Source organism: Nomascus leucogenys, chromosome 16 (assembly GCF_006542625.1).
Source record: "Nomascus leucogenys isolate Asia chromosome 16, Asia_NLE_v1, whole genome shotgun sequence".
In the NCBI taxonomy this organism is placed as follows: Eukaryota; Metazoa; Chordata; class Mammalia; order Primates; family Hylobatidae; genus Nomascus; species Nomascus leucogenys.
The window spans coordinates 84,893,018-84,916,452 of record NC_044396.1 but is presented as its reverse complement, the minus strand read 5'-3'; the positions used below and the strand labels follow the sequence as shown (position 1 = coordinate 84,916,452).

General features: G+C 36.7%; 1 protein-coding gene across 6 annotated transcripts in view; it reads right to left on the bottom strand.

Annotated features, from left to right (window-relative positions):
• Nucleotides 1-23,435, bottom strand: part of PHF20L1 (PHD finger protein 20 like 1) — a 74,100-nt gene that overhangs the window by 4,070 nt on the left and 46,595 nt on the right. For 3 of the 6 annotated variants that reach the window (XM_030794991.1, XM_030794993.1, XM_030794992.1), the window contains exons 12-19: nt 20,985-21,041; nt 19,660-19,767; nt 12,344-12,508; nt 8,020-8,201; nt 6,917-7,016; nt 5,153-5,348; nt 1,849-2,209; nt 430-595 (exon numbers count right to left, since the gene is read on the bottom strand). In XM_030794991.1, the coding sequence (XP_030650851.1) occupies nt 430-595; nt 1,849-2,209; nt 5,153-5,348; nt 6,917-7,016; nt 8,020-8,201; nt 12,344-12,508; nt 19,660-19,767; nt 20,985-21,041 (1,335 nt within the window). The remainder of the gene's footprint in view (nt 1-429; nt 596-1,848; nt 2,210-5,152; nt 5,349-6,916; nt 7,017-8,019; nt 8,202-12,343; nt 12,509-19,659; nt 19,768-20,984; nt 21,042-23,435) is intronic. The other 3 variants (XM_030794996.1, XM_030794990.1, XM_030794995.1) reach the window with 1 other exon arrangement.

The window sequence follows — 23,435 nt, the reverse complement described above, 5'->3', positions numbered from 1 at the left end:
GTTTACCTAATTAACTTTGTAGAAGTTTTTGTTAATTTAACAAGTGCTAACCAAAGTAAAAAATATTCAAAATGTTTTCACATTTCAAACATGCTTAAATTCCTTATGCTGACTTCCAAAGAAAGCTTAGTTCAATGAAACTAATAAATTTATTCCATAAGTGATCTATCTGGAGGCTGGCAGATAGACAGTATTTAATAAATATCCACCTTAAAAAAATAAAAACAACCTAAGATCATATCCAGTCATATTGTTTTAAGCGTAAAAGATCCCAAATGTGTCAAATACAATACAAAGGGAGTAACAAAGCCCCATCGGTATGGAAAGTATCTGCAGTTTTCATCCCATAATTTAAGAATTTTAAGTAACTTCTTCATAGTAACAATAAATTCACTATAGTAACTGTATTTTAGTTCTTTCTTAAATTACCATCGACTTCTTTTTCTATTAGGTCCATCCTGCTGGTAACTTCATTCTGCACATTTTCTATGTGTGTAAGGAGATTGAGCTGCCACTGAAGATGTGAGTCTCCTGGGTCCTCGGTGCCCTTTTTATCATTATAAACAAATACTGTATTCCCTTCAGCTGGATTCTTCTCCAAAGGACCATTGGAAAATAAACACAAAGAACGGGATGAAATGCAGTCATTGAGGTAAGGATACATGAAACACCTCATCACTGGTAACAGTTAGTGAGATCCAATCTGACTCCTAGGATATCTTTAAAGAAGTACTGCTACATAACCAAATTCCAGCTGGTGGTTCTTAAGAGCAGATGCACCCATCACCTCCCTCCACTATGCCTCGCATGGTGCTACATGGGCAAGAAGGCTTCAATAAAATGCGCTAAATAAATGAAGTCACTAATTCTACTCTGTAATTGGAATTCCTGACTAATTTAGACTGGCCTCTTCCTCAGTTAATCTCAACTGGTGATATAAGTGGACATAAGAGGGGAAAGCAATGATGAAAAGAAATCAACAGCATTTCCAAAGACCAGTATAAAATCTAATTAACTATAGACTGGACTTTACTGTTATAGTACAGTAAATCAATGAGGGGAGGGAAAGGCAAAAACCTTTTACAAGTTTCAAAAGTACAAACTGCTTCTCACACACACACACACGCGCACACACACACAGACACACAATGTGCGTTTAGATTTGCCAGAGATAACTCATTTTGCACAAGGGATATTAATTAAACAAAATAACTTACCACAAACTTTATGATACGAAACACAAACATTCCAATTCAGTTAAGTACTTATTTACAATAATTACTTGTTAAGGAATGCAGAAAAATAAAAAAAAACTAATTTTAAAGTGGCCTCATTAATTGAAAATCAGTAAAAAATACAGGAAGTAAGTTTACAGATGTCCAATGCACATAGGTCTGTCAGAATTCAGCTTACTGAATAGTGGGATGAACTGACAAACATGCTAAAATTTTTTTAAAAGACAGAGTGCCACCTTTTATCTAACTCACATAAAGAGGAAGACAAATCATTACACCCATATGTACTTTCACATTCTTACACACAGACATTTTTGTTTTGAATACAATGTGGTTTATTTTTTAGAAGCATCTAAATGTACTTATACAATTGAAACTTTTGTTAGAGTAACAGTTTATTGAATTACTACAATTCTGAATTAGAAGATAATCAAATGTTCAAATGGCTAGTGTTTTCCTGTAGAGAAAACAAAAAAATCTCCTTACTTTAACAAGGTACTGGAGAACTTGGAAATACAAGTAAAATCTGGGAATTCAGTATGTCTTATTTTATAAAATTTTCCTTTGTTGTTCTATCATAGTTTCCAAGCAAAGAAAAATGAACTAGTTTTACCTTTTCAGGCATTCCGTGTTCTTTTGCTGAGTACTGTAAACGGTTTTTATTTCTCATGTGGAATTCTTGTTCTTCTTCCAAACTACTAACATCGTCATCATCTGAGCTCCCAGGGTCTGCGAGAGATTTACAGTCCTGACCAAAACTTTGTGGCTTTTGATAGCTATGCTCACTTGTTATATAAGTTCCTTCCATTTTTAGGGGCAAACGAGGTGGTTCTTTATGGTTCTGTACATATTTCTTTTCTTCTCGATTAACTGTGTCTTGAGCTATTTTTTTCTCCACCCCAGCTATTATTTGATCTTGGTCTTTTCGCTTCCCAGAACAAGCCCAGAGATGAAGGTCAGGATGATGTTTATTCCTTAAAACAAAGTTGGAAAAACAGCAGTTCAGAAAAAAAAAAAAATCTATTAACAAGCTGAATACAATAATCTATTTCAGAACTAGGTTAGGAGGACATCTAGGACTCAAGACAAAAGCAAAGGTAATCTTTAAGTTAACTCCCTCCAGGATTTCATCCAAAATTTGAATCTTCTCTATTAAATAAATAATACTCAGAAAAGCAATAACAAATTTGTGTTGATAGTTCACATCATCATTTGATACATGCATTTCTTTTTCTACTGATTTTTCATTGTCATTTTTTCATTGTAAAATTTGAAAACCTTTAATGTGAGCATATTTTAAAAACTTTTATTCAGTCAAAAAGTGATAATTCCTGATGACAAAAATCCTAAATATAAATGCACAGAAAGTAAAAATTTCCTCTCCCATGGCAAACATAAATAACTGAGGTATAATCTTCCAGACTTTTTCTGTATACCTAAAATTAAGTTCTTAAATGGGAAAGTATACACATCTTCCTGTGACACAACCAGGACACATACAATCTGCCTTTTTGTACGTAACAGACTATGGGCATCTTGCCATATCATGTCATACAGATAGATTTCCCTTATTTTACTCCAGGGCTGAATAGTTACGAATGTACCAGTCGAGCCAACCAATTCCCTACCGTTATATGTTTGTGTACCTGTGTGTATCTTTGCACATAAGTCAGAATATTTCAGTCAGATGAATTTCTAGATATGGAATTGCCGGATAACATGCATATTTATTTTGATAGGTACTACCCAAGTGACCTCAAAAGATCGGATTATACTAATTACAACCCCATCAACAATCTTTGATAACGCCCATTAACCTCATCCTCACTGAACATGTAAGCATGATATTGTACAGTTAATTCTGCAGTAAGTAAAACAGGAATCCAATCATCAGAGCTGAAGTGAAAGGACATTTGGGAGATATAAACCTTTCAAAAGGCTCAATAATGTTTGCATATTAATAATTTCCAAATTAGATACATACTGAGTCAAATTAGTTCTCTTCCAATAATACTCAAGTATTGTTTCTGAAATTATAAATTTTATCATTTGAATCCCTAGTAATTTAATATTCAGAAAATACTAAAACACTCAATCAGTAAAAGGCATAGTAGAAGAAAAGCTGGCACTGTAGTCCAATAGTCCAAGGGGTTGAATTCTGTTGTGCCATAGAGAAACCTGAACAAGTTACAAAATCTATGTCTTTCACTACCCAACAATGAAATGAGGTAGCTTATTATAAGGATTAAATGAAATATCACATGAAAGCACATGACGTGTAGGACTTTCAATAAATCGTACATACTAACAGATATTATGATTTACAATATTAACATAAAGAGGGCCTATAAGTATATGAAACAGAAAGGGTCCAATTAAAATCCCTGGCAAAATTATGAATGCAGAGAAACTCATACTGATACCAAGAAGGAAATCAGGTTTTAAAAAAAGACCTAATAAATTATTCCCTCCCTTAAGTCTTAGCACTTACATGGCCTTTTAAAAAACAAATTCATATTCAGGCTCATGATAAAAAACTGAAGCAAATTTTATTCAACAAATAGTTACTGAGTACTTACCCTACACTATCAATTAGAGACAAAATGATGAATAGGACACAAGCTCTATTTTAAAGGATCCCGTGACTTAGTAAGGGGAGACAGGCATAAAAAAATTAAGCATACCAAAGTGCCTGACACAAGTATGCACGGAGTTTGCCAAGAAGAACATGGTCAACTCTAGTTGGGCAGGTAATTATGAAAGGCATCTGCTAGGGGCACTAGTGGTAGAAGCTTATCCTGGGTGTGAGTAAAGGCCTAGAGTGATGGAAAAACTTATTTCATTTAGGGATTATGATTTGGGATAGCTGGGACGTTTGGGGGAAAAAGCACAGGGATTATGTGGCAACAAAATGGTGGACAGAGTATGTGTCATGGAAGGACTCAGTCCATTGGGCAACAGGAAGATGCTCTACTACATTAAGTTGGAGAAAGACAAGCTGATATTTATCTTTTACTAAGCTTACACTGGCAGCAGTACAAAGAATGAACTGATAGAGTACAAGGCTGGAGCCACAGAGAATGGACAAGCATGGCAATCATTCATGTGAAATGTAACAACCTGGCTGAGACAGTACCAGTGAGAAGTGAGAGAGGAACGGACTGAACAATGTTCACAAATTGCAATGGATGGGATGTGAAAGACACAAGGATGGGGAGGGAAGGAGAGGATGGGGCAAGTTTCTGGCCGAGGCAAGTGCATCCAAATGAAGAAAATCTTGTGAAGAACCAGTGAATCATCCTGTTTTTACTTAAAATGTGGGTTTTTGTTTGTTTGCTCTTTTAAAGAAGAATTCCAGTCAGGCATTAGGAAGGACTGGAAATAAGGACTTCAAGAATATTCTGATATGTTCTTTAAAGACTCGTTTAAGATAAAATTCTATGGGATAACTAACATATTTGGTGCACAGTAGAGAAGTGAATTCGGTTTGTGAAGGCTCCCTTCATCACCTTTAAATCAATCTTTATAAAAAAAAAATACTCACCCTGCTTAGAATCTATTTCATCTTGATAGCATTCCTGAAGGAGGACACAACGTATAGGGTTCACCACAGCAACTGCACTTAATTTTGCACATATGGTAAGCATACAAAACAGTGGGACAGGAGCTAAAATGTACTGATATACTAGATGCTATATCTACCTTTAACCACACTTACACATTCTAGGAGAATAGACAGGAAGCACCAACGCATCCAAGAGGTTGTTAATCTTTCCTTATTTTTAAAAATGAAACTTTATTCAAATACCCGTTCTCTCCTCGAAACTGTTACTCTGGACCATCAAAACGCCGACAGTGTTGGTTTGAATTAAAATGTCCACTGAAGTGTGACCCTCCCTTTGCTGCCCTTCACTTACTTTAGTATTCCAATCTTCAGCTGTAGCCCGTGTAGCACTTCTGTAACACCATAGACATCAGCAAGCAGGTGATGTGTAGAAATTATCTTTTTGGCATTGAGATGAGAATAATTTTCTTTGAAAAATGATAACCCGCACATTCTCCCATTATTCAACCACTCCTTATCATAACGATATTTTGCACTCCACCTCTGACCTGCAGATGAAGTTGATATTAAATCACAGAGGATTGCACTTATTCGGATTTTTCATCAACTGCTACCCTACTAACGTTGCTCATGAAGCAAGGCAAGCTCTAGCACTAGGAGCAGATTCAAAAAGAGTAAGACAGCGTTCTGAGTAACTGGTGCAGGAAGAGCTCCTCCACACCTTCAGCATTCCTGCCCACCCAGGAGAAGAAACACCATTAAGGACATGGTCAGTGGCAGATGACACTTGCAAAGGGAACCTTGAGTGTACCGCTTTCAATTTTTTTGTAGTCATCATCTGTCCTCTAAAAAGGCTCAAAGGGCTAGATAAAAACTAGACAGGGGTTATTCTCTCACTAACCTTTGTTTTGAATTGGATGAACCATAGAGTTCTAGTTGAGTGAATAGGAACCCTTCCCCCATGTCTGTGATTCCACAGAATCCTATGAAATTTCATATCCTCCATGTTAATACAAATTAGATCCTATTACAATCAGGTGCTTATGTGCCTGTGTCCCATACTATACTAGCCAGTTGAAGGCATGGTTTAAATCAATCATCTCACCACAGTGGCAAATAGAAGCCATCCAATAAATGCTTCTGAATAAATAACAAATGTCTACATTTGTTATTGAATAAATACAATGAATAATGAACAGTATAAATGTTGGTGAGTGAACAAATGTCTACATTCATATGGAATAATTAATTCTCTTGCTTCTTACTGTGACTTTTTTGTGATTTATTGTGACTTTTTTCTTTTTTTCCAATAGTCATGGGACCAATTCACCACATGCCTATTATTTGAGAAAACCTAGTTATTTCCTGCCTGGAGGCTGAGGTTAAATTCAATATGCAGAATATGCTATCTGAAGATCCTCTAGCATAGAAGAAGGCACCAAGTAGACAGCATGGTGGATTGAGACTAAAAAGGCATAGATTTCATCTCAGTCTGCCTCATCAGTAAAATAAAGGCATCACAGGTAGTGTTCTAAGACTCCACCTGCTCTACAATGAGTCGAACATGCAGAACTGCCAGGTCAGTAGCATGCAAGTTCAGAATGCAGATCTACTCCGATTGCCACAAATAAGCCTAGCTAGAAATGGATACAGAGGAACAGACAGAGGCTAATTCTTCTCCAGGAAAAAGTTACACCTCTTCCCTTCCAGTAGGATAGTAATTTTGTTGATATTTATATGCTAATGTATTTGTCTAAGTAATCAATGTGGAAAATAAAAATGTAACGGTGAAAAAATATTCTAAAATTTTAATATGGAAGTTGAGTCTAATTGACCAAGAAGTACAGTGAGTCCTCACTAAGTGTAATCAATAAGTTCTTGGAAACTGGCACACTGAATAATGAAATGAATTGTACCATAAGCTAATTGATACATACAAGTTAAGTTCCTATGGCATATAGCATGCTGTTTCACTTGGAGTCATAGTTTCCAAGAACCTATCAATGACATCATGTGAGAACTTGCTGTAGTGGTAGTGAACACAGCTGATACACTCTGGAATCCTGGAGGAGACATAGAGGCATCCTGGCAATCAGCACGGCACAGAAAGCCTTACCTGGTGGGTCCCGGCAGATATAGCAGATATACTGCTCTGGAATGCTCTCCTCCAGCAGCCCCATGCACACGCTGTGTTGCCAACACAAGCATTCTTCACACTGCAGAAAACAGAGGAGTATTACAGTCACCCGATCCTCACTAGGAATAAGCTAGGAATAAAGATACATGTCCTTTCTTTGAATTGGCTGGCTTGGCTTCTTACTGTCACTATCAGTTCCATTCTTATCGACACAACAAAATCAAGTCATGACTTAAGATGAATTTTATCTTTGAAATGGTCAACTACTTTACGAACTTTCTTTTGTTGCACCTATTAGAATATGCTTTGATCAAGTACTTAAGTCATAAAAAAGTCATAATTTCTCTAATTTAATTCCCACTGATATTTAGGCAATCATATCATAAAACTCTTAAAATAGTTTATTAAAATGCAGAAATTAGGGGAAAAAAAGTTGGTAGCAGTGTCTATAGCAATGATCTATTAAAGTACTACTTCTGTGGTGAAGTTATAAATTCGTAGTTCCCTCCATAAAACCACGGAAAAATGCGAGGAAAAAAGATTACTCTTTCTTCATGCTCTCAACTAACATCTCCAAATCTTCTGGCATCACAAAATTTTGGTTATGCTTTCCTTTTATCTTAAAGATACCTTTCCTACAAGAAGAAGTTGTTAACTCCTGCAACAAAATTTTTCCTTTAAGAATACTGGACATTTTTATGTTTTAATCACTGACAAGTGAAGGGTGACTATAAATTATTAATTATTATAATTAACATGAATGCAGATGAGGAAGAGAAAGGTTGCTGTAGCCTGCCCTTTCATGTGAAGGCTTACCACCCTAATCAATCTAAAGAGTTTCAGTTTGAAGGCACTGTACTATATACCCTAGAAAAGGAAGAGAGACGCTAAAATAAGAACATTGTCTACTTTACTTAATGAGGAAATCTCCTCATCATTACTATGGGTATTTTCCACATAGTAAGTTAGAAACCACTATCTGCAGCAGTACAGTTAGTAAAGAAATAAAACACCGTGATGCATTTGCTGAGCACCTGAAACAACTAACTCATTATTATAGGGAAGAGAGGTTAACTAATTACCTGGATCATGAAGCCATTCTCCTCATCCATCTCACAAATACATCGCACAATTTCATTAAGAGCATCATCCTCATCCTGAGATTCCTCAAAATTGGTTGAATCAAAGTCCTGATTGTATTCATCCCCACTCAGGAGCAAACTCTCCGTTGAAGAATCATCTAGGAAGTCTACATCTGATAAGTCTAGAATATATACAAAAAGTATACTTAGCACAACTTTTCTATTTTCATGTTATTTTTCATAAAGAAAGGAGCTATGAGAAGCGATCATAAGCTATGAAACATTTTAAAAGGGGGAGCAAACAAATAAGAATACTGTACTGTACTTGTCTCTGGACATAGAAACAAAAGATTTTTGAAGCTTAGGTAATTGACTGCTTTACATCTTATAGTATACACTATTATAAGTAACTCAAAGTATCTTTTAGACTTCATGCTTACAGAATTTATGGCTAAGGCTGATGTCAATAATTTAAATTTGCATAGTTTCCATACACTTTCACATACATTATCCCTTCTGACCCTCATAAAAACCCTGAGTTGTCCCCTTGTGATTTCATACTATCAGTGTGACACCACTGTCCGTGGACCTGGGGACAGGTGTGTGTAGTAAGCCCCCATTAGCCAGCACAAGCTGGCTCTAGCACACCACTGATCTTCATTCTTTTTCTTCTTTCTTTTTTGGATTAATAAAGTGCTTTTTGAAAAATCACTTAAAAAAAAAAAACTCTGGATTGTAAAGAGGACGGGTTTTATTATTCGTACCATAAACAACTTCAGAGAGGTAAAGGAGCTTGCCTAGGGTCTAAAATCAACAATGCCATGATTGACAGTATCAGCATCATCAACTACTATAGCACTTAGTAAGCACACAGTGCTATATTAAGCACTTTAAACACAGGATATATAACTTGCTTGAGAAAAGCAGCCATGGAGTGGGAAAACCAACGGAATACCAGGAATGCCTGATTCTCAAGCCTGTGTTCTTAATCACTTTACCAGTATTTCTTAAAACCGGAACCGTGAGTTCCCCAAGGGATTTTTAAAATGTATTAATTTTGTCTTGGTAAAAATATTGTTTTAGATTAAGCATATCCTAGAAACTAGACTATATGGATGACTACTACATACAACTCAATTTATATGCAGGTTTGAGGCGTGTGTGTATAATAGTGGCAATGCCGAAGCCTACCATTTTGCTCAGGTTACTGAGGAAAAGAAAATTTGAGACAGACACGGGGGAATCTTTATTTAGAACAAAGGAAAATAAATGACGGAACACTAAAATTTTTGCAGTAGTTTGGATGGAGAAATGTTAGGAAAACTGAGTCATCATGAGAAACAGAACATCGTATACTGCTGTGTGAGCTCCTGACAGAGGCTAATCAGCAGAGCACCTTCCTACCTCACATCCTACCCCCGACCACATTCTGAGTGATCCCTTCACCTGCTTATCATCTGTCTTCTCTTACTAGAATATCAGAGTCCATGACAGCAAGAACTTTGCATTGTTGAATGCTACATCCCCAGTGATTAGAATGAGGCCTGATATATAATACAGCCACTCCAGAATGTTTACAGAAGAACTAAGGAGAGGCTCAGAGAGAGAATATTTTATTTTCAGACTTAATCAGATCAGACCAAAGTTGAACAGATTTGAACTTTAAAAATTCACGCTATTTATATTCTACATATTTCACATGACTTAGTGTTTCCTCTATCAGCTTCTAATCTTATTTTTTTCTTGATTCAATGTTTTTGAATGTTTTGTTGTTGATTAATGTTTTATAGAAAAATAAATAAAGTTTTCTTCTCTTTGAAGTCACAGGGACATACGGAAGGAAGGTCAGCAGAAATAGATAATAGAGAAATATCTGAAAATATTCATGGAGCTAGTAAATCAACTAGATATGGAAAATCTAGTATGAACAGTATAACTTGTTTTAAAAGAACCTAAAGAGGAAAATTTCACCCATCCATAATCTTGCTGGCTTAAATCCAAATTTTCTTTTGGGCTTTCTCAAGTTCATTGGAATGTGGATAAAACAGTTTCAAACACTGTTGTAGCATATAAACAGTATTAAATGGGCCGGGCACAGTGGCTCACACCTGTAATCCCAGCACTTTGGGAGGCCATGGTGAGAGGATCACTTTAAGTTAGGAGTTAGAAACCAGCCTGGACAACAAAGCAAGACCTCATCTCTACAAAAGCAAAAATAATTCGCTAGGCATGATGACCTGTGCTGGTAGTCTTAGCTACTCAGCAGGCTGAGGCAAGAGGATTGCTTGAGCCAAGGAGTTTGAGGCTGCAATGAACTATGATCACACCATAGTATTTCAGCCTAGGCAACGGAGCAAGACCTTGCCTCAATAAATAAATAAATAAAAATTAATTTGAAATTATGTCATTGAAAGGAATTAGTGTATCTCACATATACTTGCATGGCAAAGATTACCAGTTTTATGGTGTTAGCAAGCAAATTTATCATATTCTCCAGAAAATCTAGTTTGAATAACTCCCAAGCATTAAACTTATGCTTAGCTGAGTTTTGGAAGTTGAGTAAAATGGATGACAGAGCTGAAAGTTATGTAAGAAGCAAATAAAAGTTCCCCCTTACACTTGAATAGCCACTTAGACAATGGCTCCACCTGAGTGGCCACAAGAACAGCTGTTGCCTTCCAACAACTACCCCTTAAACTGTCATTGCTATTTCCTGAGACAGCATTTTGCAAGTGTGGTTTCCTGATCAGCAACATTATCACCACCTGGGAACTTGCTGGAACTCAGAAATTCTGAGGGTGAGGCCCAGAAATGTGTTTTAACACACTCTCCGGGCAGTTCTGACACATGCTAACATCGAGAATTTCTGGCCTAAGACCTTATTAATATTCCTTTTCTTTCTCCTGACTTACTACTTGATCATAAGGGCAGGGCAGAGACTAAGAAGAACAGAGAGTACACATCTATGGCTCTTTTCATGTTCTTTCAAGGGTTCTTGTTTCAGCACCACAACTGGCCTAGATATAACCTCTATTCTCCATCTCTCTATAGCAAGAGATAATCTTCAGATCTTGACGATTCACCGTAAGGATGTTCTTAATGTGATTATCAACCTCTGTTTCTCCATAGAATCACCTACAAGTTGTATCTTGCCAGGATCCTTCCAGAAATCTCATTCAATTGTGCCTCATGGTAGGATCCATGATCAGTATAGTTTAAAACAACCACAGCAATGACTGTAAGGTTCACCGGGGGTGAAGAACCACTGAATCATGGGAAAAAGCAGACTTGTATTTGCTGGAAAAGAGTGGTGGTAACTTCTTTTTAATCCCCTCCCATACCTCAAGCTTCTAAAAATAAAATCTCACAAGTGTCATGTGCTATAAAGGAAAGAAAATGCTTTCTCCATAACGAGCCAGGGAGGGCTTAGACCTGGAAGCAAACAGTGCAAAAGCAAACATTTAACCTAGTATCCACCATCGAGGTCAGTCAGAAGAAAGAAAAAGGCAGGAAGTGAGCTCACTCATGAGGATCCTAGGTTGTACTTATGCTGAAGGCCCCATCCCTTATTCCTCACTCTCTGACTCTGGTCGCTATTGCATTAGAGCTCTACTCTTACGCCACAGCCCTCAATGTTTAGAGCTGGGATCTCTCTTCCTATTGCTTATAATATTGGAAGCAACGTAAGAGTCTTCAACACTTTCCACTGTGAGGACTGGACCTGCAGGAAAGTCTAACAGATTTGAACTCCAGTGCTCCCTTCACTGCTGACGTGGACTTCTGACTACCTAAGGGCGCTTAGTTCCTGCCTGTGTTTAAATCAGTTGTCTGACTACATCTCAGGACTTTGGTTACAGATGTATCTGACTGGGAATTCAAAGTATACTTTTAAGATTACCATAAATATTTATTTAAGAAAGCATTATCTATGGAGTTAAGGCAGACCTCGGTTAGAGTTTTAATTCTAACACTAGCTAAGCCGAAAAGCTACTTACCCTGTAAGTTTCGGCTTGTTTACATATCAAATGTGAATAATACCTACTCTGTCAGTTGATAGCGAAGAATATAAAAATATATGTACAAAAACCTACAGAAGTATATACACTAGTAATATTTTCCTTATGACTCTCTTCCACCAATAAGTATAAAGCCAATTTAACTTCATATAAATTAAAAAGTAGCTCAAATTTCTCACATCAAGACTTTCATATTAGTTTAGCTAACAAGTTTTTAAATCGTGTGCCCTTAACAGAGTATGTTTTATTCTCAGTTACACATTTAGGAATTGTAAGTCTTGTTTTAACCATCACATGGTTACACATACTTTCACCACTAAGATCAACGGACAGAATTGCCCTTGGGTACTGATAGGTTGTAGTTTTCTCCGTAAACATGCTTCGTGGAGCCAGAGAACTCCCAGAAGATCGAGTTAGTGGAGAAGAGCACCTTTCCAAAAATTCGAGGGAACTGTCTTCATAGTCTGAATAGTCTGCAACATAAGATACAGAAAGAAATATTAATAGTGTCAGATAATTAAGGTCACTATAAAAATAACAAAAGTTATGTTTCAGGATACATCAAATAATCATGCTACCACTTTCACTTCTCATCCATGAAAAGCTACATATGTATCTGATGAACTGGGTTTAGCAAGAACACTTGGGAAACAAATATACCCCAGACAATATATACGTAGTAGGGGGCACCAGGTTCTAACTGGCACCGGTAAACTTTTGTTAAGCATTACAGAGGTGAAAAAGGATTATTTCACATTCTCTCTCCATTATAATCACAACTATGTCTGCAGTAAAATATGCAAGATGACAACACATGGACACATGGGGAAGAACCACACACACTGGGGCCTGTGGGAAGTGGGGGAGAGCATCAGCAAGAATAGCTAATGCGTGCTGGGCTTAACACCTAGGTGATGGGTTCATCTGTGCAGCAAACCACCATGGCACACGTTTACCTGTGTAACAAACCTGCACATCCTGTACATGTACCCCAGAACTTATTCGGTTGGTGCAAAAGTAATTGAGGTACTTTTGTACCAACCTAATAAAAGTTGAAGAGGAAAAAAGATATGCAAGATGGAAATTCACCTTTTTTCTTCCTCACAATTCGTAAAGAGGTTCTCCTGATGTCTGGCACACCAATTATACAGTGATAATCTGATCAATAAATTTTTCAAGTAAAAAATCACTGAAGGTAATTAACTAGTCCTGGAAGAACTCTGTAAAAATTCTGTTTTTCTCAGTTTTGTAATGAGTCCCACAGATGTTTGCAGGGGGAGAGGCCATACGCAGCTTACTGGAGAGTTGAGGGTATAGTGAGGGAACGAAAAAAGAAGGTGGGGGTGTGATTCCAGGCATGTGGGAAGGCTCTGAAGCTGAAGAGTGCATGCCACATTTGGCAAGCTGTAAGACTGGCTGGAACACAGTGAATAAGGGAGAAACAGGGCTAGAGTGACAGGAGCCAGATTAGCTTTTTTTTTTAAAGTTTTACCCTAATGCAATAAAAAGTCATTCAATGCTTGTATGGAGGAAGAGCAAGATGTGACAGTTTCATTTCCAGAGGATCACTCTAGCTGTGGAGTGGAGGATGGAGTGCAGGAAGGCACACATAGAAGTGGGGGGACAGTTCAGAGGCTACAGCAGTAGTCCAGGCAAGAAAGGTTGGTGGCTCAGAACTTGGGTGATGGCAACTAAGGGGAAGATTTCAAGGACTATGGAGTGCTGTTATAGACTGGAGGCCGAGAGCTAAGATGGCATTATCAAGATTGATTTCCAGGTTTATGCTTGAGCAACAAGGCAACAAAAGTAGGTCTGAGATGGGGCTGAAGAGTAAACGCAAAGTGGAGAAACCAGAGAAGAAACAGAAGTTTAGAAGACGGCTCTGTAAGATGGGAAATCTTACACATCACCTACATGAACCTTAAGATGTGGGAAAGGGGGATGGCAATGGTGAGAAATGCTAGATTAAGAAAAGCACACATTCCCTCCATTTTAATAGGGGCTAAGAAGATGAATATTTTCATGTAAGCATGCAGATGTGGTGGATAGAGTATGAGCAAGTTCCCACCTGATGATGTCTGTCTCTTCAACTCTGTGAGGAAAAGGATGTCAAGTGACGCAGGTTAGGGAATACATGAGAGGTGGAAATGAGAGGTGGAAACAAGTGGGAAAAAGGAAAGACAGAGAGTGGAAAAGTGAGCTTATAAGAGACACACTGGTCTGTACTAAGTATCCATTTGAAGTTGGCAGTTGTGGGAGGCAGAATAGTCTGCCAAAAATGTCTATGTCCTAAACCCTGGAACTTTTAAATAGGCTAAGATATGTGGAAAAGTGGAATTAAGGTTGCTAATCGGCTGACCTTACAACAGGGAGAGCACCCTGGATTATATGGGTGGGCCCAATGTAATGGCAAGGGTCCTTAGAAGTGAAAGGATGGAGGCAGAAGAGATGACGTGAGAGTGAAACAATATGAGAAAGACTGGCCCACTGCTGACTTTGAAGATGGAAGCAGGACAACAGCCAAGAAATGCAGAAGCCTCTGGAAACTAGAGGAGGCAAGAAAACAGACTGTCCCTAAGAGCCGCCAGAGAAAAATGGAGCCCTGTTGATACCTTGGTTTTAACCCAGAGAGACCCATTCTGGACTCCTGACCTCTAGAACTTTAAGATAATAAATACGTATTTTTTTTAAACCACTGATGTGCAGTAATTTGCAACAGCAGCAATGGGAAACTTACACTCATCATCATAAATACCATGGCACAACCAACACTGATTGAGGGCTCTCTATGTGCCAAATGCAATTTTCAGTTCTTTATGTGTATTAACTCTTTTTACTCCTCACAAGCATCTAATGAGGGAAGTAGGACTGCTAGTAAAGAATTGAGGCAGGACAGATGAAGTAAATTGCCCAAGAATATACAACTATCAATGGCAAAGCCAACATTCAAACCCAGGCAGCCTGACTGTGGAAGCTGTACTCTTAACAAACAAGTGATATCGGTGTATTTCAACATTTAAAGGGTGCACAAGCTGGCAAGCTTGTTAAACTCCAGATTCCTGGGCCTCATCTCCAGTACACTGGAAATGAAGAACTCCCAGATGATGCTGATGCGGTCAGATCACAGCAGTCTTTGCGCAGCACTACACTATTCTGACTCCAGTGGCCTCACCATAACCACAGTATGCCCAACACCATATTACTTAGGCCCAGACATGGAAAGGGCATTTATTAAATGCTAGGTACTGTATCAAGTACTTTACAATGATTACTTTATTGAATTCGAATAATAAATCTATGCAATAAAACTATCAATTATCATTTATTTTAGAAGAAAGGAAATTGGGATGTAGAGAATTTAAATAACCTGTCAAAGGTCACTTAGCTATAAGTGATACGGGCAGGATTTGAATCCCTATACTAAACCTTCAAGGCTGCCTTCTTATCAACTCCATTATATATTGCCCTTTCAGCAAAAGTAAAAGTAGAAGCAGAATCTGATTGTAAAAATAATGAAAGAAATCTCAATTTTGTGCTAAAATAAAACATGGCTGATATTTAATAGGTAAAACTTGGCATTCCGCACCCTGTCTGTATTCCCTACTTCAATTCCCTCTGGCTATTATGAATAAAAGTCTGTTATGTTTCAAGGCTTAGATCAGAAGTAGTCTCCTACATAAAGTCCCTTCCTTGATCGTGCCAACTTTTCTAGCTTAAACGTTTATTTTGTACCACTCTTACCACAAATATCAGACCTTCTTGGTAGAGATTTACATATGCTTATCTCTCTTACTATATACTTCAATGACTTACAAGCTCCTCGAAGGAATCTTTTTTACTATGTAATGCTTTCAATTCTCTTTCACTTCTAACTCTATTTCTTTTTAATCTCTGTATGCCTGCAGTATCCTTATATTTACAGACACATGAAAGACAGATGAAGTGATTTGCTCAAAGTAACAAAGCTAAAAACTGGAAAAGATGACACTCTTAAATCCCAACATGGTGACTTCTCATACACACAAATTAAACACAATGTTAGTATTATGTCTTGTAAACCAATTCTGTTAATCAAAACATATCTTAACCTACTACCTCATAAAATAATAAAAAACAACAAAATTATTACTTTGCATAACTGCATTAAAATAACAGATAGGGACAAGAACTTAGTATGCCAATAGAAACAAGTAAAAACTTGTTGAAGAGAAGAATACATAGTTTGATAAACAGTATTTCAGGTATTAATAACATAACATGGTGATTAAAGTTAAAAATTCAGACTTGCAAGTCAGACTGCTTGGATTTGAAATGAATCTGCTTTTCACCACTTGCTAGCTATGAGAGCTGGAGAGCTCTCTTTCTCACTCTCTCTCAGTTAACTGTTGGTAAAACAGAGATAACAGATCCTATTGTAAAGGGTTAATATGAGGATTAAATGAAGTAATAATATTTATAAAATGCTTAGTTTTGGGTACATGAGTACCAGCAGGATATATAAAATAATGTTGAGTGGTAAATAAAAGAAAGAATTTTGAAACTCCCTCATGGTGCTAACTATAGACTAAAAAACATACTAGAAGCCTCATACAGTAATAATGTCAATTCTTTAACATTAAGATGTCTTTAAAATTTCAAAGTTACTTCAAATCCTGTATTTCTCGCTTAAAGACCACTCTTCTAATTTAACCATCTGGGGAAAAGTGCCATTTCTAAGATAAAGTAAATAGCTCAGAATAAACTCTCCTCAAATGCAATAATTAATTACAAAGATGACAGTGATTACCAAACTCAACACCTGCTGTTTATAAATAGCAATGTTTCTGTGCATCTTACCAGGACTCTTATTGACAAAGTGAAGATTTTCATTTGTAAGCCTGATTTCAAAACGTAAACAAATATATAAGGTTTTCTTTTTCATTAAAAAATAAAAATATATACCACTTAAAGTATGTTTTAATGGCTCTTTGTAATGGGTTACATAGTTAAGGGCTGGTCACAATTCTAAGGTGCAACTTTTTTTTGGCCATTTTTCCTCTATTAATCCTAATTGCTCTTCTTTCTCTCAAGTTACAATTTCCTGCCTTCTCTTAAGCTCTAGCCCTCATATTTTGCTGCCAAGCGTGGGCCCCTTATTTTGTTTTGTATCAGCTGCTGTTATCTTTTTCCCCACTTTCACAGGTATTTTGTATATAAGATTCTGTGTCTGCTACTAAATATTAGAACAGAACACAGTTTGTTGCTGTGCCATAAGATAACCTGAAATAGCTGGCCATTCCTGCACTGACAATGCAGGTCTCCATTGGAACACCTAAGCTAGGCAAATCCCCTCAGAGCCTTTGGTCAGGTGGGAGTTCATCTGGAAGTTTTATTTGCTGCCTGAGCTTCTCTCATTTCTGTATTGTGACATACCGCTCACAGATGGGTATTCAGTAATCAAATGAGTTCACAGCGAATAGTTTTTGTTTACCAAACTCCGGAGTTTCCTACCTCTACATCATTCCTAGCTTGAATTCCACAGTTACATATGAAGAGGTGATGGGGGGGTGGGCAGAAGGGAAAGGAGTGAGGAGCAAGGCACACATAGAAGTGACCGGAAATGTTCAAGACTCTCTGGAAAGCGGTTTCAAGCTTTGAACCCCATTTTGATCCTGTATCTTCAAATTTACTCTGGCAGCTTTAGAATTCGAGAATGTGAAAACTTCACATTCTGTGAGAAAATTAAATGTTATTTTTGGACTATGGAGAGAGTTAAAATCTGAAGAATTTACCAACAATGATTACCAACCACAAAACTGCCCAGTTGGATTTGTATTTTTTAAAACTGGTTTTATTAAATGTCTAATAAATATGAAAAAATGGGTATGACACAAAGAATATCAATAGCACAAAACACTTAGGTACTGATCACGCAGTTTAAGAGAGTATCATTATTTTTGAAGGTCCCTTTGCACCATTTTCCAGTTTGAACTGATAACGGCCCTACCCCACCTTAGAGGCAACCACTATCTTGTTTTTTTTTTTTTTTTTTTTTTTTTGAGACAGAGTCTTGCTCTGTCGCCCAGGCTGGAGTACAGTGGCGCAGTCTCGGCTCACTGCAACCTCCACCTCCCGGGTTCATGCCATTCTGCTGCCTCAGCCTCCCAAGTAGCTGGGACTACAGGCACCCACCACGAAGCCCGGCGAATTTTTTGTATTTTTAGTAGAGACAGGGTTTCACCATCTTAGCCAGGGTGGTCTCGATCTCCTGACCTCATGATCCACCCGCCTCGGCCTCCCAAAGTGCTGGGATTACAGGCGTGAGCCACCGCGCCCAGCCACTATCTTGAATTTTTGTTCATCATTCTCTAGTTTTTCTTTATGCTTTTCCCACACACAGTTGAATCTCTTAAAAATATACTGTTCAGTTTTAAAACTTTTTTATCTTTATATAAGTGAAATATTCTGTTTTCTTCAGTTACTTGGTTTTTAGCTTACCATTTTGTTCCTGAGATTCTGTAGCTGTAATTCATTTATGTATTCCGCTGAAGGAATGCATGACTTTTGATGGAGAGCTGGGCTGCTCCCAGTGCTGCTGTGAACACTCTCATATTTGATGCACTGTGTGAGTTTCCTCAGGGGTTTTTAGGCCACATGGCAGACACATTGTCACCTTACTCCCTGGTCCCCATCTGTTTCCCACAGTAGTTGTGTAGTTGCCTTCATTTCCTCAGCAACATCTGCTATTACCTACCTAGTTAGTTGTGCCAATACAGCACGTATGAAACAGACTTCACTATGTTTTAACAATTGAGTTTCATCTAATTTTCTGATACAATTTTTCATACCAATCCTATGTGGTCATATCCTTTTAACACATTGTTAGATTTCATTTCATAACATTTATTTATGGATTTTGGATCTATATCCATAAGTAAAAAGAGTTTGTGGCTGTGCTTTCCCATATTATTCTCTCCTGATTTTGGCAGCAAAATTATTTAAATCATTTAAAATAAATTTGGAGTTGTGTTTGTTCCTAGAGGTGCCATAAGAAATTACCATAAATTTAGTGGCTTAAAACAACAGAAATTTATTCTCTCAAAGTTCTGAAGGCTGGAAGTCCAAAATCAGGGCTTGACAAGGAAGTGCTCCCTCTGGAAGCCCCTGGGCCAAATCCTTCCTTGCCTCTTGCAGCTTCTGGTTTCTCTGGCTCCTTGGCTTGGGGCTGCATCCCTCTGATTTCTGCTCCATCTTCACATGGCCTTTGCTGATACCAAATTCTGTTGGTTTCTCAAATTCTTTTAAAAATATCATTTCACTCTCATTCTTGAAAGCTAACTTAAGGAACTCTACAATTCTAGGCTGAGAATAATTACTTGAGCATGCTAAAGGGTGCTTGGTCAGGGCATCGAGTCTACCATAATGCTGGAAGGAAAAACGTCTAATCAGTTGCAACAATTAATTTATAGGCCAGAGTGAAACAGAGTAGTATATTTTTGAAATTTAATGTCAAAGGAAAGCTACAGAAACCTTTCAGTTCTCAACACGGGGATCTTGTCATGACTCCATTTTGTAAAAGAAAAGGGGAATCAAAGGAAACTTCAAATTTTAAAAAAAGAGGGAATAACCATCTCAGTGTACTTACCATGCTGCTTAGATTTCTTTTTCTTTTTTTTCTTCTTCTTCTGTTTTGGTTTGTAGTGATCTTTGTCTCTCTTCTCTCTTCTTTCCTTATCTTTTTCTTTTCTCTTACCTAAAAGATAAAAGTGAATACTTTAGCAATCACGACTGATCCTGAGTTGTTCCTTTGTGGTTAACCTAAAAGCAGCATTTATGTTTTAATCAGCTATTCCAGTCACCTGCCCAGAGTGGATGGGTTCAATTAAACTGTTCATGTCATGACTCTGGAAGTCCTGATAAGCTTATTGGACTATAAGAGGGGATCTTCATTAGCAGTGCTGAGAAATCCCAACTCCTGATACCTTAAAGTTAACACAGACAGTAGTTAAAACCTTTCAATGAGTAATATTCTCAATTTCCTGATGTGGTAAGAAGTTAAACTCCATAGTTTCTTTACAAAGGACCTGAATGAAGAGACTCAGCATTTCCATATGTAATTTAATGAGAGAATAAATTAGGAGATTAAAAAAAAAAAACAAAAAACCTGATGGACTTTTTGCTTTGGATAAGCTTTAAAAATAATTAAATCAATTCATAAACAACTCCTCCAGTCTTTATTTACATTCTTTGTGTGTTTAACAATGAAGGCTAAGAACACGAGGAAAAAAAATATACTTCATTAAACTAATTTTTCCAAAATTGTAAAGCATTCTTTTCCCCAATCATATGTACTAAAAAAAATAAATATTAGAGCAGTATCCTACATTTCAAATTAAATCATCACACATGTCCTACTAGCTATTGCTCCAACTCACAATGGTTTAGCCTATAATTTATCCAACATATTTGACCAACTTCAGTGATTCAAGCTCCAGTTAACTAATCTACAGTATATTTAAGACTATCATCCATTATTTCGTGACTTTCAGTCATTACAGCACAGAAAATAGAAAATATAGCAGAAAACTCAATAACGTTTTTATAAACCATAATGAAGAAGAAAGTGTGAAAAAATTACTATTTTAATCTATCATCCATTCTCTAAAGTCTCAACCATATTAAATCGAGGTCTATTTTTGAATAGCCACAATTTTGACTAGGGATGATCATAAACACAAAAGTTCCTTCGGAGAAAGCAAGAGACTCTCTTGACAAAAAAGTTACACATAAAACAAGATAATGTGTTTAATAAATCATGTATCTGGAGCTGACTAACACTAGTAAGAACTAAAACAGATGATCACTTACACCTAAGGTAGCATTAACTGGTAAAGAGTAAGGGGCAGACTATGTCCTCCCTCTCTGTCAAGCTTTATAGTCTTTTGCTTAAATATTACGTTCTGTTCATACCAAATGCTGTTGAGCTTTTTTCTTCCAATTTCACTTTTTTTTCTGTTTTCGATATTCCTGTGGGTTAGGGGAAAAATATGTAAGTTTAATCAGAAAAACTTAAAAGTATGGGATAATATTTTACAATTGCTCATAAAACTCTATGTAAAACTCTTTTTCTCCTAACGGTCTACATGTTTTACTGCCTGAACTGGTAACAAAGCAGTGAGATTTCTTACCTTAAAAAAACAACCAAAACAATAAATTAAATGTGATTTTTGTTATTCAAACTACTTAGGTTCAACTTCTGGTTCCACCACTTACTAGCTCTGTGGCCTTGAGGACATCATTTAATGCCTCTGTGCTTCTGTTTCCTTATCTGCCAAACAGGAATAAGTCTATATATCTCAAGCAGTTATAAGGATTATGTGAGTCAAAATATGTAAGATGTCTAGTCCAAAGATTGGTAAATATGTAATTTTTTTCATTTTCTCCTTTGTGGTAGGGTAATAATTTGACACTACACTATTTCCAGAAATAGCATAAATATGGGTCTAACCATAAAGAAAAAGTTAACTGTACTAGGCCATCAGTAAAGGTCTACTCTAGCACCACAGACTTTGGCAATCCAAAACATACTGAAATTCATCTGAGTAGTAGTTCCAGGTACCATTTTCTACTTCTGTGACAGTTATGACATGAACGCTATCTGGATTATCCAAATGAAATATTAAACTCCATATTAAAGTATACTGGTTTTCAACAACCTGTACACATTTTTAAAACTAACATTTCAGCTCTTGTGCCTAAAACAAACTTGTACCTTTGAACTCCATCATGAATGCACTGTTAGGTAATGATAATAGCCAAAATAAAACTGTTCTGCAAACCACTTTTGTTCTATATATAAATGTAAAATACAAAGACATATTTATACATTAAAATATTCAATCTCAATAAATATTCCAATAAAACATAGGTATTATTAATAGTCCAAAATTCATTTTTAAACCAATATTGCACTTTTAATTACTGTGCAGCTGACACAGGTACATTTAATCAATTCATATTCAACCATTCCCAATGCTAATATCTATTTGTGGCTAGTGTTAATCTAAGAAAAATACTACAGTACATTTAAAATACAATTTTAATCTATTAAATTATGCTTTAATGTCACCATTTACCAGTTTTTTAATTTTTTAAGATCATTCTACAACAGTATCATAAAAGCTGATATTTCATTCATCTTCAAATATTTTCTATCACTTAAACATAATAAAAATATAAAAATACCACTCAAATCAAGTGCCAATAAGGCTCTAGCAAGTAAGTTTAAACCTAAATAAGAATACCAATAATCTCTATTTGTTATGACAGAAAAAATGAAAGGGATATCACAGCAAAGAGAAATACAATTAAATTTTCTTATTAGCAAGACTGTTGAAGAAATGCATCACTTCTGTTTACTACTTGCTGCACTATTAGAACTTTATAAATTTTATCAATTTCCTTGAAAACAAAAAGCATTTACAATGCAAACCATGAGGCATGTGCTTTCCAAATCCTCAGTGGTAGTACAGATATATTCAGATATATTGCTAACAGTGATCATTGCCTCTTAGGTTCTTACATCTCTAGAGCACTGGATCTCTAGGGAAAAGATGGGGCAATGATGTTTAGAATCTCCTGGAGTGGGGACAGGGAGTCAGATTAAAGGAACTGCCTTACTAGGCTACTTTTACTGAACGGAATGCGTGCACCCCTTAGGTACTTGGAAGACAAATAAAACAGTTATGAACCACTGCACCAGAAACACGGAAGTTAACACAATAGAAGAGATGCAGTCATTCCCAGAGTGGGGTCCAGAGAGTCAGTTCTAGATTTAGTTTTTACTTGTTCTAGTGGTTCCCAAACCTTTCGATTTCATAAATGATAAAATTTCAAAAGTAAAACTGGGAGACTTATAAAGGGTTGTCGATGTTTTACTCAAGCAAGGATATTAAAATAAATATTCATATATGCAAAGGCAGGACTTTAAAAAATACTTACAAATAGGAAAACAAAGCAGACCATTCCAGAGGTCAACGAGAAAAATAAGTTTAGTTTTACAAGAAGTTCACTATCTCGTCCTTATTTTACCACGTGCTAGAATGTGGTGACCAAAGTACCAGAACATTAGTTTGTAGAATAGTAATCTTTAAACTAAGTTTTAGCAACAGAACATTTAAGAAAAAATTATCTGGCAGCTGAATACAAAACAGAGCAACAAAAACCAAAACACAAATGGAGCTACTCTAGTTAAAGTCAGAGAGGCAGATCTCTGAACCACGCCTGCCTGCACACAACTCAAAAAACTAGTAATGTAGAGGGATTTCTCAAGCCTCTTCTGGTATGCTAAACATTACAGATTCTTCTGACTAAAAAGAGAGGCAATCCCTGAGACTCTCCATGGAAACCCCAGGCTCTGTA